This window comes from Saccopteryx leptura, chromosome 8 (genome assembly GCF_036850995.1).
Source record: "Saccopteryx leptura isolate mSacLep1 chromosome 8, mSacLep1_pri_phased_curated, whole genome shotgun sequence".
Classification (NCBI taxonomy): Eukaryota; Metazoa; Chordata; class Mammalia; order Chiroptera; family Emballonuridae; genus Saccopteryx; species Saccopteryx leptura.
This window is the reverse complement of record NC_089510.1, coordinates 57,305,017-57,320,643: the sequence shown is the minus strand read 5'-3', so window position 1 is coordinate 57,320,643 and position 15,627 is coordinate 57,305,017. Positions and strand designations below refer to the sequence as shown.

At 34.9% G+C, this 15,627-nt stretch overlaps 1 protein-coding gene across 17 annotated transcripts in view; it reads left to right on the top strand.

Annotated features, from left to right (window-relative positions):
• Nucleotides 1-15,627, top strand: part of DLG1 (discs large MAGUK scaffold protein 1) — a 301,581-nt gene that overhangs the window by 91,569 nt on the left and 194,385 nt on the right. For 2 of the 17 annotated variants that reach the window (XM_066347984.1, XM_066347983.1), the window contains exon 1: nucleotides 4,075-4,611. The exons of 11 other annotated variants lie outside the window; for them this stretch is intronic. In XM_066347984.1, the coding sequence (XP_066204081.1) occupies nucleotides 4,378-4,611 (234 nt within the window). In that variant the 5' untranslated portion in view covers nucleotides 4,075-4,377. Of the gene's footprint in view, nucleotides 1-4,074; nucleotides 4,612-15,627 lie in introns of those variants that run through there. 4 more of the 17 variants (XM_066347987.1, XM_066347985.1, XM_066347986.1 and 1 more) reach the window with 3 other exon arrangements.

Below are 15,627 nucleotides of genomic sequence, written 5' to 3'. Positions count from 1 at the left end.
TTTTGAAATCATCTTGGTTTTCACATTTCTGGAAGTACTGTTGAAATTTATTTTAACTTTTTTGGATGGCCCTGATGTACCAGTGTGAGCATATATTGTAGTTCCATGCAATTTGACCACTAGATGGTGCTCATAGAAGGGATTTGTATATACCTATGCCACCAGAGGTTTCTAGATAAGTAACAAATCTGTTATCAATCTTCTCAGTTAAATGTTGTCTTATCTTGGTACAGTTGTATGTTTTGAAATTTAATAAGCCAGATTATAAAGATAGAAGGGCAAGGAAATGCTTATTGTGCCGCATTTACAGTACATTAGTTTGGCAGTGTCTTTGTAATTTTGTTTTAGTAAAGTTTCAATATTGTTTTTCCTTACATCCTTCAACCTTTTAAAATATTTTACTAAGATTATTTAATCCTTGACTTGTGTTACTATACCTGGAAGACATCTGGATTTATTTGTGAGTTTAGAAAGGGGTACAGATAATTTAGGGCCTATTCTGTATAAATTTTTGAACGGTCTTCACTTCCATTTAATGTTATAAAATAAAAATTCTGTCATAAATATTTCATAATCTTATTTTAGGCCATATAATAATTTACTAAATGGATATATTAGTTTACTTAAGCTTTCTCCTCTTTGTTTAGAGTTCTGCTATAGATAATATTATTCTGTGACAAAGAATTAGACTATACAGAAAAGAGTGTTAATTTTTTTCATTTTTTTATTGACTTTATTGGATGGATGACTTTGAAGAATGTTAATTCTTCATTTATATGAAACGTTATATTGAAACGTTAATAGTGATTCTTTATGGTGATTTAGACATTGCATATTATATATTTTATTTTATTACATTATATAGACTTTCCAGGTTTTATAATGAATTTAAATTTTGTTTCAATGAGATAGACTTTATCTTTCAGCTCTGCTACATGAGTAGGGCTGCTCTAAAGCAGAGGTCAGTGAGGAGCTGGTTGCCTGATGCCTCTTAATCAAATTATATGAATCTGAATGTGATTTAGGTATATACACGGTTTTGTGTAAATGTATTGACTACGAAGCAGCGGATTGAGATGATCCTAGATTTTTAGGGGACATTTTTATAAAGAAACCTTTATCAGGACTTGATGTCAATGGATTTAAATAAGAAATCTGTACACTGAAAAGTATTACTTCTCTGTACTTAGGATATATGGTGTGGAGTGCTCTATCAACTTTAGATTGTTCCCAAGGTCTCTGGCTCTCTACGATAAGAAATCTGTGTAATGAACAGTTTCCTGAAGCAATTTTCAACTGGTGTATGCCACAAGAAAATTAAAAACATGCAGTACCTAACTATTTAGTCAGGGACACTGACCTTTTTCCCCTCAGATTGTCAAATTAAAAAAAGTCAACAGCCAGCAGAACAGTAGCCATCTGGTATGAATGAATCAAAATTATACCTTTTTTTTGGTCAGGTCAGCAAAAAATATATTTTTTGATGTACTGCAGAATTTTAATAATTAGTTTGTGTGTTCCATGAGATGAAAAAGGTTGAAAATCATTGATTTATTGTTTTATCGGTGTTGGTACTATTTGCAGCTTGAGCAGAAAATTTGTGTTCAATGTCCTCATCCATACCTAGCTAGAATAACAGAATCTGCCTTACCTGGGTTTTCATCAGACATGGATCAAGCCACATATTTTGGGACCAAAACAGTTACTACTGCATTAGTATAAACTGCACTAATCAATTTTTTTATGTAATCAGTCCATAATAAAACTTTAATATTTTTTCAGGAGGTTTTTTTATTTTGTTAAGTGAAGACTATTGGTTCTCTGTCAACCCATAATTTTTTGCTGTATTCCCCTAACCCCTAAAAGATAGGACCAGTCTGTCTGGTGCCACAAAATTGCCAAATACAGCCTACACAGTCCTTGAGAAGAAGCACCAAACTTTCTACTATAATGTCTGTCATAAAGCATCTTACTCCCAAGAGTCCCACATGACTCTCTACCTTTGTTGTACCTATGTATCTTAGGGATGGAATCACAGAGACAGCATTAGCATCTTTTCTTGCTGAATCAGGATTTGCACTGGACCTGAAGGTTGTAGTTTGCTAGTGCTGCTTTCCAGTAGGCTGCATTTAATTGATGCTGGTAGTACGCAAGATTTTGTCATCTTCAGATAAAATATCTATGGCTGAGGTTGGGACTTAATGATGTATTTATATCAACTTAAAAATTGAATTACTTGCCTGACCAGGTGGTGGCGCAGTGACTAGAGCGTCAGACTGGGGTGCAGAAGACCCGAGGTCACCAGCTTGAGTGCGGGCTCATCTGACTTGAGCAAAAAAGCTCACCAGCTTGGATCCAAGGTCGCTGGCTTGAGCAAGGGGTTACTTGGTCTGCTGAAGGCCCGTGGTCAAGGCACATATGAGAAAGCAAATAAATGAACAACTAAGGTGTCACAATGAAGAACTGATGATTGATGCTTCTCATCTCTCTCTGTTCCTGTCTGTCTGTCCTTCTCTCTGACTCTCTCTCTGTCCCTGTAAAAATAAATAAATAAATAAATAAATAAATAAATAAATAAATATTGAATTACTTAGTGCTGGCTGGTTAATTTAAGTGGTAGAGCATTGGCCCAGCTTGTGGAAGCCGCAGATTTGATTCCAGGTCAGGACACATAGGAGAAGCAATCATCTGCTTCTCTACACCACCCCCCCACTCTCACTCTCCCTTTTCGTCTCCCTCTCCCTTCCTCCTTCCTTCCTTTCCTCCTTCCTTTCCTCCCTCTTCCCTTTCCTCCCTCCTTTTCTCCTTCAGTCTGTCCCTCCCTCCCTCTCTCCCTCCCTTTCCTGCAGCCATGGCTTGAAAGGTTCAAGCAAGTTGGCCTGGGTGCAGAGGATGGCTCCATGGCCTCACCTCAGGCACTAAAATAGCTCGGTTGCCCAGCAAGGGAGTAGTGGCCCCAGATGGGCAGAGCATTGACCTGTGGCAGGTATGCCAGGTAGATCCGGGTCAGGATGTATGTGGGAGTCTGTCTGCCTCCCTGCCTCTCACTTAATTTAAAAAAATAAAATAAAATTTAATTAACTATTAGTAAATTATTAAGTAGTATTTTTACTCATATATTGTTTTAAAATGACTATACATTGTATTCTGTACTAATGTAGCACAGTATTAAGAGAACAAACTTAGGAGTCTGTGGTTTTCAAACTTGAATGTGCTTAAGAGTCACTGGCGGGGGGGGACTTTTTAAAAATGAAAATTCCCAGATCCCCATTACTCTTGAAAATTCTGATAGGGAGGGGGACCAGTCATTTTTATAATGTATTCTAGGTTATTCTGAGGTGGACTACAATGTTGAAAAATACAAATCTAGGTTTTAGATGTTAGAAAATGTCTATGTAGCAATTGAACGATGTTATTTTATGAACCAGAGTATTATTTATATAGTGTTATATAAAACATGTTCCACTGTTTATTAAAAAATTTACCTTTAGTTTGTATTTTTACAAATTCATAACTTTATGATCTTAATGTTTATAATATGAGATGATGCTGAAAATAAGTTATAAAAATTCCAGAAGCCAAATGTTTATTTTGCTAATTAATCTGTCTCTGCCTCCAGACCCAATTATCAAAGCATTAAAAGCCATTATATTACATAAAATGAGTGTTACACTACAAATGGATTCCCTCTATCATTAAATTCTTAATATAGAATACTTTGAAAAAACTTAGAACCAGTGCTAATTACTGTAAGCTCCTTCCAGAAATTTATATATCAATGACAAAGATTCATTTAGAAAAATTATTTTAAACAATTGAAACTATTGCCAGAGAATCCTCTTATATTTTTAAATTCAGTTCATATTTATAATTTAAGCAGTGAAGATGCCATTGGATTTTACTACAGACTGATTGAAACTGGGTAATCCAGGGTTTCTCCACCCAGTACATTACATCAGGCAGCTCTAAAGGGTTTTGGTAGTCCAGTGTTTATAACATCCTTCTTTACCTGCTAATCGACCTCACTTCCTGGATTTCAGTCCATCTAGTTACCAGCTAACAAAAGAACAGCTTTTGGTTCCTGCAGACGCTGGTGAAAAAATAATCATGAGAAAGAAATCCACCTTATGCCATCTTTTTTGTCTGCAAATATAAACTCAGCCATCATGCAGCTAACAGGTACAGAGGAAAGAAGATACAAGCTCTTTCATGGGAAGAAATTACAGAGAAAATGAACATCATTTCTCAAGGTTTTTATTTTCCCTGATCTACAAGTGATGCTGCTGTAATTCTAGCTGCAGTTTTTACCGATCATTCACCACTCAGCAGCTGGTAGAGAAGTAAGACTGCTTGGCAACCACCTGCAGGGCTGCAGAGATGAATTACATTTTTGGGAACAACACACTTCTGTACTCCCGCGCCAGTCGAGGAGGCAATACTAGCTCTAGCCATGGCTCAGTAGGCCCAAAGCAGAAACACTGGGCAAAAAAGGGCTCATCAGATGAACTGCAAGCTGAGCCAGAACCTTCACGCTGGCAGCAGATAGTTGCGTTTTTCACTCGAAGACACAGCTTTATTGATTGCATCTCGGTAGCCACCAGCTCCACCCAGGTAATATACCACTTGTTGAAATTATTTTCAGTATATTTTCATGTTTGCTTTGCAAAAATGTAATTGTATAGATTTCTTATTAAAATATATAATTGTATGCACTGAAACCTTGAATGCACAAAAATGTATGTTTTCAGTTCATCTGTGCAGGTCTTTGGCATAAAAGGAGAAATATTTTCCCTTTTGATCTTATGTAATGCCAAACAAAACAATCTCAGGTTCTGTTGAATAACTTCTCTAAAAATCTAAAGCCATGTTATATAAATTAAAATGTAAGTTAAAATGCTTGTCTTCTTATTTTTAGACTATGTTAAAGGCTATAAAGTATGATATCTGACCAAAGAAAATAACAGTTTAGCTTTGTATGTCATTAGATAACCTTTGGAAGGTTATTATAGTAATCAGGTAAAAGAAGATAAGTTAAAATATTTTTATTTGCTAATGTTTTGAAAATGGATTAAGTTGAATATAGTAAATTAAATTGAAATTGTGAAATACTATCATTGTATACCCTTATATCTTAAAGTTATATTAGATTATGGTATATTCAAGGAATTAATGACTCCTTCCTTTTCTATAAATATACATTATATAGGGTAACTTGTATAACTATACAATTGAAGGAATATTTTTTCAAATAATCAATTGACAGAGATGAGCAAACACTAAAAGTCTCCCAAATTAAAAAAAAAATCACTTCTTTTTGAGGAAGTGAGTATTGAAAATAGGGAAAATGTAAAATTAATAATAATTTGAGTGAAATACCTAGTTTGGTATTAAAGGAGAGTTGGGATAATATTCATATTTTAAAATGTTTAAAATACTCAACTTATAAAAGAAAGGATAAGAAATAGTCTAATTTATAAACAAGGTGAGAACATTTTTGTCCTTTGACATCAATAATATTTAAATTAACAAAATATCCACACATACCCTAAGACATTTAAAAATAAATACCTTTAAAAATATATATTTTTAAATTAGAAGTATTATGATAAGTATAAACTGTCAACAGCTTCTTTCTTAAATTTAGTTGCTAGAATTACCTTTCAATAGTTTTGAATTTTAAATAACATCAAATTTCTTAAATAAGAAATTTTACTTATTTTTCATTTGTGGTTGAGAGAAATGGAGTTACTTGGCTAGGAGAGTCATTAATTGTTTTTTGTAGGCACTGAGATTACTTATAGAAACTTACTCAGAGGCAATAATTGATTTAACTCTTAGATTGAATACTGTCCCAAGAATTTAACTTGATTTTAACTACAATTATGTATACCAAAAAGGCTCTCAAAGACTAAAGCTTGCCATTGTAATTCACTGTAGGTTAATAGTAAATGATATTTTCCATTGTCAAGAAAAATACATTAAAAACTTTTTAAACATTTAATATAATTTATATAAATGCATACTACAGACACACACACTACCATTAATATGTAATTAATCTTATTGAGGGCATACAAATGATGAAATCACAGAATTACATTATAGTTACTTAAGAGTTGAAGTAAAAGGTTGCTATTGTATTGCATTGAAAGAGAGTCAGAATTTTAATAAAACTTATTTACAAGTGATTCTTCAAAGCCTTAAAAAAATTTTTTTCCCATTTCGTTCAGATCATTCACATATACTGATAAATAACTTCGTTTTTATTTCTTTCAGACCTCTTTGCATTGCTTACCTTTTTGAATTATCTTTGTATGTAATATATAGTAGTATATACATTGGGTCAGAGGTTTTAGCTTTTATTTCCCCTGCTTTGGAATACCAGTATAACATTTTCCATTATATATATGTTTCTAACTGAAAAGTTGGATATTTTATATATCCAAATCTTTTGTGGTAACTCACTGAAATTCATTTTACAGGATAAGATGTAATAGAATTGAGAGAACATTAGACATATTTGGATCTTTATTGATGCCAGAATTTATTTTTCTGTCTCATTTACTGACTCATGACTGGCAGATTTATTTTGTAATACTGGAGAAATTTCTATATAGTTTAAAATAAGTAGATTAATGAAAATTTTTAATTGAGCACATACTATATACCTGTGCATATAGTGGTATGATATTGGTAGTGTTTTGTTAAATGACTGATAAATAATAGCAGTGATGACAATGACCAGGTCTCCTATTTCACTGTTGTTAGAAATACTCTATTTTAAGATTTGATAGTCAGATTAAATCTTTTAATTTTTCTGAAGTGAGAAGTGGGGAGGGAGAGAGACAGACTCCTGCATGTGCCCAACTGGGATCCACCCAGCATGCCCAGTAGGGGCAATGCTCTGCTCATCTGGAGTGTTGCTCCAATGCAACTGGAGCCATTCTAGTGCCTGAAGTGGAGGCCATGGAGCTATCCTCAGCGCCCGGGCCAACTTTGCCCCAATGGAGCCTTGGCTACAGGAGAGGAAGAGAAAGATAGAAGAGGGGGAAGGGTAGAGAAGCAGATGGGAGCCTCTTCTGTGTGCCCTGACGGGGAATCGAACCCAGGACTTCCACACAATGGGCTGATGCTCTACCACTGAGCCAACCAGCCAGGGCCGATAGCCAGATTAATTTTCAATCTAATTTCTTATAACAGTGCTACATGATACTTCTAGCAGTTTGGAAAGATGTTAATAAATCAACTTTTATTAATATGAAAGTCATTATTTGATTTAATACTCCCTCAAATATCCTCAATAAATAAAATTTACTTTCTTCATAGATTTATTTAAATTGTTTGTCTGTTGGAGGTATTCATTTTTATAACTAAGATTATATGCCCAGTCCTGCTATAATATCTGGATTTTAGCGGGAATGTCATTAATGTTTCTTTAAATGATAAGGAAGCCAACTAGTTATAAATTTCTATAAGCTCCACCCCCCCATCAATAAGACAGGGCTTGTTATAGGATTGGTACTTAATAAGTGTTTATGGAGTTGATTGATTAATTTCCATGTCAGTCACCTGGAACCTTATTAGCTCATGGCCTTCCAAAATATGGCACCTAATCTGAAACCACTTAGATAATTATTTTTATTGGATCTACTCTCTTCTCTCATAAGTGCCTTTAGTCCTTCACAGTAACCCTTCCTCCACTTCCATTTTCTTTTGTCTTCATATTTCTTTTCAAACCACAGAAGTTCTCAAATGCACCTGATTTCTCTTTACTCTTTTGAGTCCCCACCCAATGGTGATACAGCTTATAAACTAACTAATTTATGTCATTTGGTTGTATCTCAGAAGTTTACATTGTGGGTTTTTGCTTGTCTGTTTGGGGTTTTATTTTTATGTTAAATTAAGATGAGTTTCTTGTGAATTATTTTACTTTGGTATAAGTTTTTCTTTTGAGGGCTTCATTCTAGTATGTTCTTAATTTGGGATAGTTAACAACAGAAAAAAGTAGCCCATGGATTGTCAAGCCCTCCTTAGTTCCACACTGTAGAATTCTTTCTATTCTTTTTGTTTTTTAAGCTGGGGACAGTGAAACAAGGAAGGGCCTACAATAGAACAAGCAACAGGCGAGAGCCAACGGGGCTGCTTCCATTAGGATCACTGGATGCTCAGCTGCCCTATCCTCCCTAGCATAGTCAACTTCTTTTCCAATCTAGGACCACGTTTCATATTCATCAGGGTTTTTAAAAAGTCCAGCACAATAGTTCTAGACTTTCCTACTTGATTAGCCCCTAGGGAAAAGTTTTATCTACTTGGTGATATCAGTGTTTATTTATGAGAATAGTAGTTATAAACTTTGAACAGCTGTGAAGTGGTAGGTCCCTTTGAATGTGTGTTTAGCAACTCTTTCTGTATTTTAGACTACTTGAAAATCCCTAACATGGATCACTATAAATACTCAAATTGGGTTCTCCCATCCCCCAATGATTGACATGCCAAATTAAGCTGAAAACAGCACAGTTCTATTCCTGGGAGTGGAATAGATATGATGGCTTATAATTGAAATAGAAAAATAAAATTTTAATAAGAGTGAATATTAGCCACATGAGTTAAATAATCTTTTTTGAGAAAAAAACCCTTTTCTAAATTAAAACACAAGAAAACACTGTTTAGATACTTATGTGGAAAAAACTATATGGGCTCATTTGTATGAAAAGAATACTATTCTTAACAAATGCATTCTGGATCATAAAAGATTTAATTTTTGGAGTTATGCACTGGATATATTGTCCACAAAAAGAAGATATAATTGAGTTAATTATATTAAATCATTTAATGTATTTAACATATTTAGAACAGTGCCTGATATATAAAATTATTATTTTATTTTTATATTGTTTAATTTAGATAGTCTGTGGACAAATTCAAATAGAGATAATTCAAAATTATGTCATCTAGGGTAATATAGTTCATTCAAGCATTCAGTAAAGAGTATTGACTGAATAAATTAACTGTAAGTGCAAGCTGTACACTTTTTTTGCTTGCATAGTATTTATTTTTCATATACCGTATTTCCCCATGTATAAGATGCTCTCATGTATAAGACGCACCTTTATTTTGAGGGCCAAAATTTGAAAAAAAATGTATTACATAAAGTTATTGAATTTAAGTTTTATTCATCATAAAATTCATACAACTCCTCATCACTTTCAGAATGCCCATCCATTAGCTAGTCCTCATCTGTGTTTGATGACGAATCACTGTCTTCATATATTGCCTCATCCTCATTTCCATCTATGGCATTTGAAATGCCACAACCACTATATAAGACGCACCCAGTTTTTAGACCCCAAATATTTCAAAATAAGGTGCGTTTTATACGTGGGGAAATACAGTACACAAAGCTGACTACTGTACAGTTTACACTTTGGACATAGATATGATGTAAGTGCTTGAAGACATAGAAAAGCTCTTGTCTGTTGAACATGCTGATACAAGAACTACAGATCTCAGCACCTTCAATTGCAGGATTTAAGGAAGGGCCCCAAAGAGCACCTCCAATTCTCCTTGAGACCACCAATTCCCTGACCTTGCCTCCCCTCCCATCACTTCCTTCTGCAAATTGCTAAATCACTCACAAGTAAACAACTAAATTGAACTATCAACCTTTTACTAAGCTCCTCCAAGCATCCTGTCATAATTTTATATTCTATATCCCCTTTGGCCTTAATCAGTATACCTGGTGTTCTCCTGAGAATACAACCCTCACAAAAAGTGAAACTTGTATCTCACACCCCACACCTTACGAGACCAACAAGTGGAGTTGTCTTCCTTGCTTATCGTATTGATATTTATGGGTGATTGTACTTTCCTCTCTTTTAAAAAATGTAGATGTTAGACAAGATTATCTTCTTTCCCTTCTTTTCCAGCCATCTGCGTTTCTCCCAGTCACTCCTACTCACTGATGGTTTGAACACTTGGTTTACTATCTTTTCTCTGCCTGCTATTCCTGAATTATTCTTAGTAATTTTCAGTATCCTTGTGTGATCTATCCAAAATCTTACATAACAATTCTTTGATACCTTTAACTTCCAGGATCTTGCTTTTCTTTCATTTGAATGATTCGCCTAAATAGTTACATTTGAGACCTCATTTGTGTTGCATTATAACAGTGATTTTTAACCTTCTTCATCTCATGGCACGCATAAACTAACTACTATAATTCTGTAACACGCCCAAAATACATTTTTTGCCAATCTGACAAAAAAAAGATAATTTTTGTTTATTTATACCAGATGAGCTATTGTTGTTTACTGTTGTCATCTTTAAATTTGACAATCTAAGGAAAAAGAGGTCAGTGCTCCTGACTAAATAGTTAGGTTTTGCATGTTTTAAAAATTCTTGCAGCATACCGGTTGAAAATTACTGGAATATATACCACTTAGAAATTTCAGTTGCAAACATCTCAAACTATCTAGCTAGCACTTCCTTTCTTTTCAGCTCACTTCCCCTACTACAAAGATTTTTTTAAATACCTTCTGAAGACCTCCAGCCACTTCCCTTCTTGCTTTGCTCAGATTCCTTGGTCCATGACTATCAACACAGTCTTTCTTAATCTCAGCTTGCTCTTGCCCTTCTGTCACTTCACTGGTAAGATCTAACCTTGGTTAATCACAGCTCCGCTCTACCTCTTGCACACCAGCAAAGCAGCACATTCAACTTCATCTCCCTGTTTTCTGGCCCTTATTCTCAATTGGTCTTACTCTGTATTTTGGCCTGTTAAAATAAATGATACATCTCTGTTCCTAAAGCTTATCCTTCACTTCTGTATTAGATCGTAATTCCTTTGACTATTCAGACTTCTGAAATTCTCTCTTTGGCATTATTTGGTTTTCCCTCTTACTGGCTTATTACCATTAGCATACGTACCTGCTATAATCCCTCTCATTAAAATAACCAACCAAAAAATCCTCTTTTGAACTCTATCAGATAATCAAATTAAATAATTAGTTCTCAATCTTCGTTTTACTTGACCCCATAACAGCTTTTTACAAAACTGACTACACCCTTCTTTAAATTCTTTGCTCCTTTGACTCTTGAACACTACTCTTTTGATATTACTCCAACCTCAGTTTCCTTTGTAGTTTCTTCCTCATCTTCCTAATGCTAATGCTAATGTTAACATGCCTTGGAGCTCAGTTTTTAAACTTTTCTCTTTTGATACTTTCAAGTGATCTCATTCTGTCCTGTGCCTTTAAATAATATCAATAGTTGTATCTTTAGCCCAAAGCTAAATACTTGACTAGGCTTTTATATCTAGCTTCCTACTCATTCTCTCTACTAGAATAAGTATCTGAAAGTTAACATGTCAACAACAGTTTCTCATTTTATGGCGCTCATCTTCTTCACTGAACCATTTACTGAAGACAAAAACGCTTAGAATCATCTTCTGTTACTTTTCCCTTTGCTCTACATTCAGTCTAGTAGCAAATTTTATTGGTTCTATTTCACAATAGATTTCATGATCTGACCATTTTTCAGCACTTCTACAACTACTAATTAAAGTTGACCCTTGAACAACATGAGGCTTAGGGGTGCCAAACCCCTGTGCAGTTGAATATTCACAGATAACTCTTGACTTCCCAAAATCTTAACTGTCAATATCCTGATGTTGACCAGAAGCCTTACCAATAATGTAAAAAGTTGGTTAACACATATTTTATATCTTATAGGTATTATGTACTTAGTGTATTCTTACACTAAAGTAAGCTAGCAAAAATGTTATTAAGAAAGTCATAAAGAAGAGAAAATACATTTATAGTATGTACTGTATTTATCAGTACTATAAGTTTACATCAGCTACTTACAATATGAATCATCTGTCTATAAGTACCTATATCAATATTGTCTTATATGATACAAAACACTGTAGATGTTAAATGTATTACTCACACTAGTCATCAAAAATATAAAGATATTTTCATTTTTATTTGTAGGTATATTTATTTATAGCAATAATGTTCATGCATTAATAAAGCACCAGTATGATTGCTTTTTTGCAGCCTAGTGTAATAGATATGATTGCTTCATGGTAGCCTAGCCTATACACCAATGAAGAATCATTATAAAATATTTATGGCATAGATTTATAGTCATATTAATAATACAATATTAGAAATATTGTTACTTGTTTTTTTTAAACTGCTTACCTGTGATGATAGGCTGATACGCAGTTTCTCCAGTTACAAGAGAGAGGGGCATACTGTACGGTAATTAATTCTTTGAAAGCAAAGCTATAAAATAGTAAGAAAACTAAGAACTATTAATTTCATATAAAATATCACTTACCATATGCCTGTGTAAGGATAAGCTATCCACTTTCATACAGATCACTCACATGATAATCTACATGATGAATATTTAGGGGATGACGACACCCAGGATGATGATGACAGAAAACATCTCAAATAGTGCTTGCCAAACAGTTAATAGATTTTCACGTGAAGAGACAACACATAAGTTTATTAACTGTATGGCGTGATGACTGTTTACTATTCATTAAGGGGACATGGGTCATCGGAAAGGTCTTGACTCTCATCTTCATGTTGAGTAGGCTGAGGAGAAGGAAGAGGAGGGGTTGATCATGTGGTCTCTGGGCAGAGGCAGAAGAGGTGGAGATGGAAGGGAAGCAGGAGAGGAAGGCACACTCAGTGTAACTTTATAGAAATACACTATAATTTCTGTATCACTTTTTTGCTTTCTCATTTATCTGAACATGTTTCTATATGATATCAATTTGTCTTCTGTTTGCTTTAATTTCAGTGACCATATCACAAAATGGTTTATGTCGTAAAAGAAGTCTAAAGCAGTCTCGAATAATTGAAACCTTTTGTCAGATTGTCTGATGTCGGTTTGTTTTCTGGCTGTTTTTTTGTCCTCTTTCTAATCATCTGGCACTGGTTCAGAAGCACTCATCTGTATCAAGTTGTCTTCTGTTAATTCATCTGGTGTGGTGTCTATTAGCTCTTAAATTTCTCTAAGATTTATAACTTAATAACTTAGAGCCCTTCAAACATACACAAAGAGCCCCCCCCCTCCCCTCCAATATCCACAACTTATTTTTTCATTTCCTTGATTGGCTTTGTTGTAAAACCTATAAAGTCATGCACAACCTGTTGACACAATTTTTTTTCAGCAGAAATTGTTTCGGGCTTAATGGCTTTCACAGCTTCTTCTAGAGTAGTAATGGCATCTTTTGTTCTTTCAGACTTTGATGATATTTTCTTTCTTTTGTAGTTCTCTTCCATAGCATGGACAATCCTTTCTATAGAGTACTTACTGTGTATAATGAGTCTTAAAGGTCCTTATGACCTCCTGATCCAGAGGCTGAATTAGAGAGACATTGTGTTTGGGGGCAGGTGGGACACTTCACCTCCTTTGGTGTTGAACTCATGAGGTTCTGGGTGGCCAGATGCATTTTCTAATTTCAAAAGAACTTTAAAAGCAGTGCCTTACTGGTGAGGTACTTCCTGACTTCAGGGACAAAAGCATCAATGGAACCAGTCCAGAAAATGGGTACTTACTGTCTAGGCTTTCTTATTATACAATCAGAAGACTGGCAGCTGTTGTGTAACTTTTCCCTTTAAGGATTGAGGGCTAGCAGCTTTATAGATAAATGATTTATCTATATGGTTATAAACTCAACTGCATTTGCACAAAACAGTAGAGTTAGTCCATTTCTTTCTGCCTTAAATCCTGGTGTTTGCTTTTCCCATACTAAAGTCTTTTGTGACATTTTCCCCCCAGAATGGGGCACTTTTGTGTACGTTAAAAACCTGTTCAGGCAAATATCCTTTCTCTTCAGTGATCTTCTTATGGTGTCTGGAAACTCATATGCTGCCTCTTGGTCAGCAAAGCTGTTCTCCTGTATCTTCACATTTTTAAAACCAAAACTTTCTGAAATTACCAAACCATTCTTTGTTGACATTAAATTCTCTATCTTTAGGTCTTTAACCTTCCTTTTGATTTAAATTGTCAGAATGACTTTGTCTTTTTTTCTTGAATCATGTTAGTCTATAGTTATGCATTTTCAATATGAGATAAAAAGGTATTTCACAAAAAGTGCAAGCTTTTCATACCTGCAACAAGTCTTCATTAATTTCCTTTTCTTTTTTTATTTCCTTGAAAAATTTTATTTATTTATGGATTTTAGAGAGAGAGGAAGGGAGAGAGAGACAGAAACATCAGTCTGTTTCCATATGTGCCAGAGATCAAAATGACAGTTTTTACATATCAGGATGATGCTGTAAGCAACCATACTAGCCAGCCAGGGCTCTTTCTTTTTCTTTATAATGGTCCTTATGCTGGACTCATTTATTTTGAAATTGTGGGCAACCACAGCTTGCAGACCTCAATCTACAGTACATATCAAACAGTTCATCTTTTTCTTGTAATGTCTTGACTTTTCTCTGCTTCTTGGGAGCACTTCCAGTATCACCAGTGACACTTCAGGTGGGTCCCAAGGTGTTATTCAAGGTTAACAGCATTATACTAAACACAGTGAAAAATGTACAAGGACTTTGAGAGATCACTTTTCATTGCAATACACATTTTTCTGGAGAGACCCCTGCTCATGTGGAAATGGTGATCACATGGTATTTTAAGCAGCTACTCACAATACTAAATCTCACCACAGTAGCAACAGGAGATGGCTACAAAATTATGACAGTAGTGCAGTATGTACTATAGTTACGTTTCTACAGTTATGATTTAATACTGCATCTTTACATTTGTTTACATTACTGTTGACTGAATGGCACCATGTATATGGTCTGTAAGTGTTTGTGTGGGAAAGTTTTGATGTGTTTCAATTTTTATAAACTAGGTATGTATATATTTTATGGTAGTAAATTATAAAACAGATTAGTGTCTACATATGTTTTATGTATTCATGATGTACTTAACTTTTTCCTAACTTTTTTTTTTTTTCTTCATGGTGGGAGGAGAGGGAGAGAGGGAGAAAGGGAGAGAGAGAGGGAGGGAGAGAGGGAGAGGAGGAGGGAGAGAGGGAGAAAGGGAGAGAGGAAGATAGAAAGAGGGGGAGGGGAAGGGGAGTAGTGGGGGAGGGAGAGGGAAAGAGAGAGGGAGAGAGGAGAAGATGGGGAGAGAGAGGGAGGGAGGGAGAGAAAGAGCAAGGAAGAGATAAGAGAGGGAGAAGAAGAGGGGGAGAGGGGAAGAGGAGGAGAGGGGGAGAGAAGGAGGGAGAGAGAGGGAGGGAGGGAGAGTTTCCTAACTCTTTTGATATTTCTAGGCTATATGGTTCATCTGTTAGTTTTTCCAAATTGTCACACCTCCATAATTTTTTTCCAATATGTTTATTGGAAAAAGAAATCTATGTGTAAGTAAACTCATGCAGTTCAAACCCATGTTGTTCTGGGGTCATTGGTATGTAATTTGTTGCCTGAACTACATACAGCGTAGACATCTCACTGGTCTCCCTGTCTATTCTTTCCTCTCGCCAGTCTGTTTTTCACGTAGCAGCCAGCCTTTCTCACAGAATGTTAGTTCAGATTAGTACCTTGGTTTTAACCCTCCCCTAGCTTTCAATCTGATATATAATAAAATCCTTAT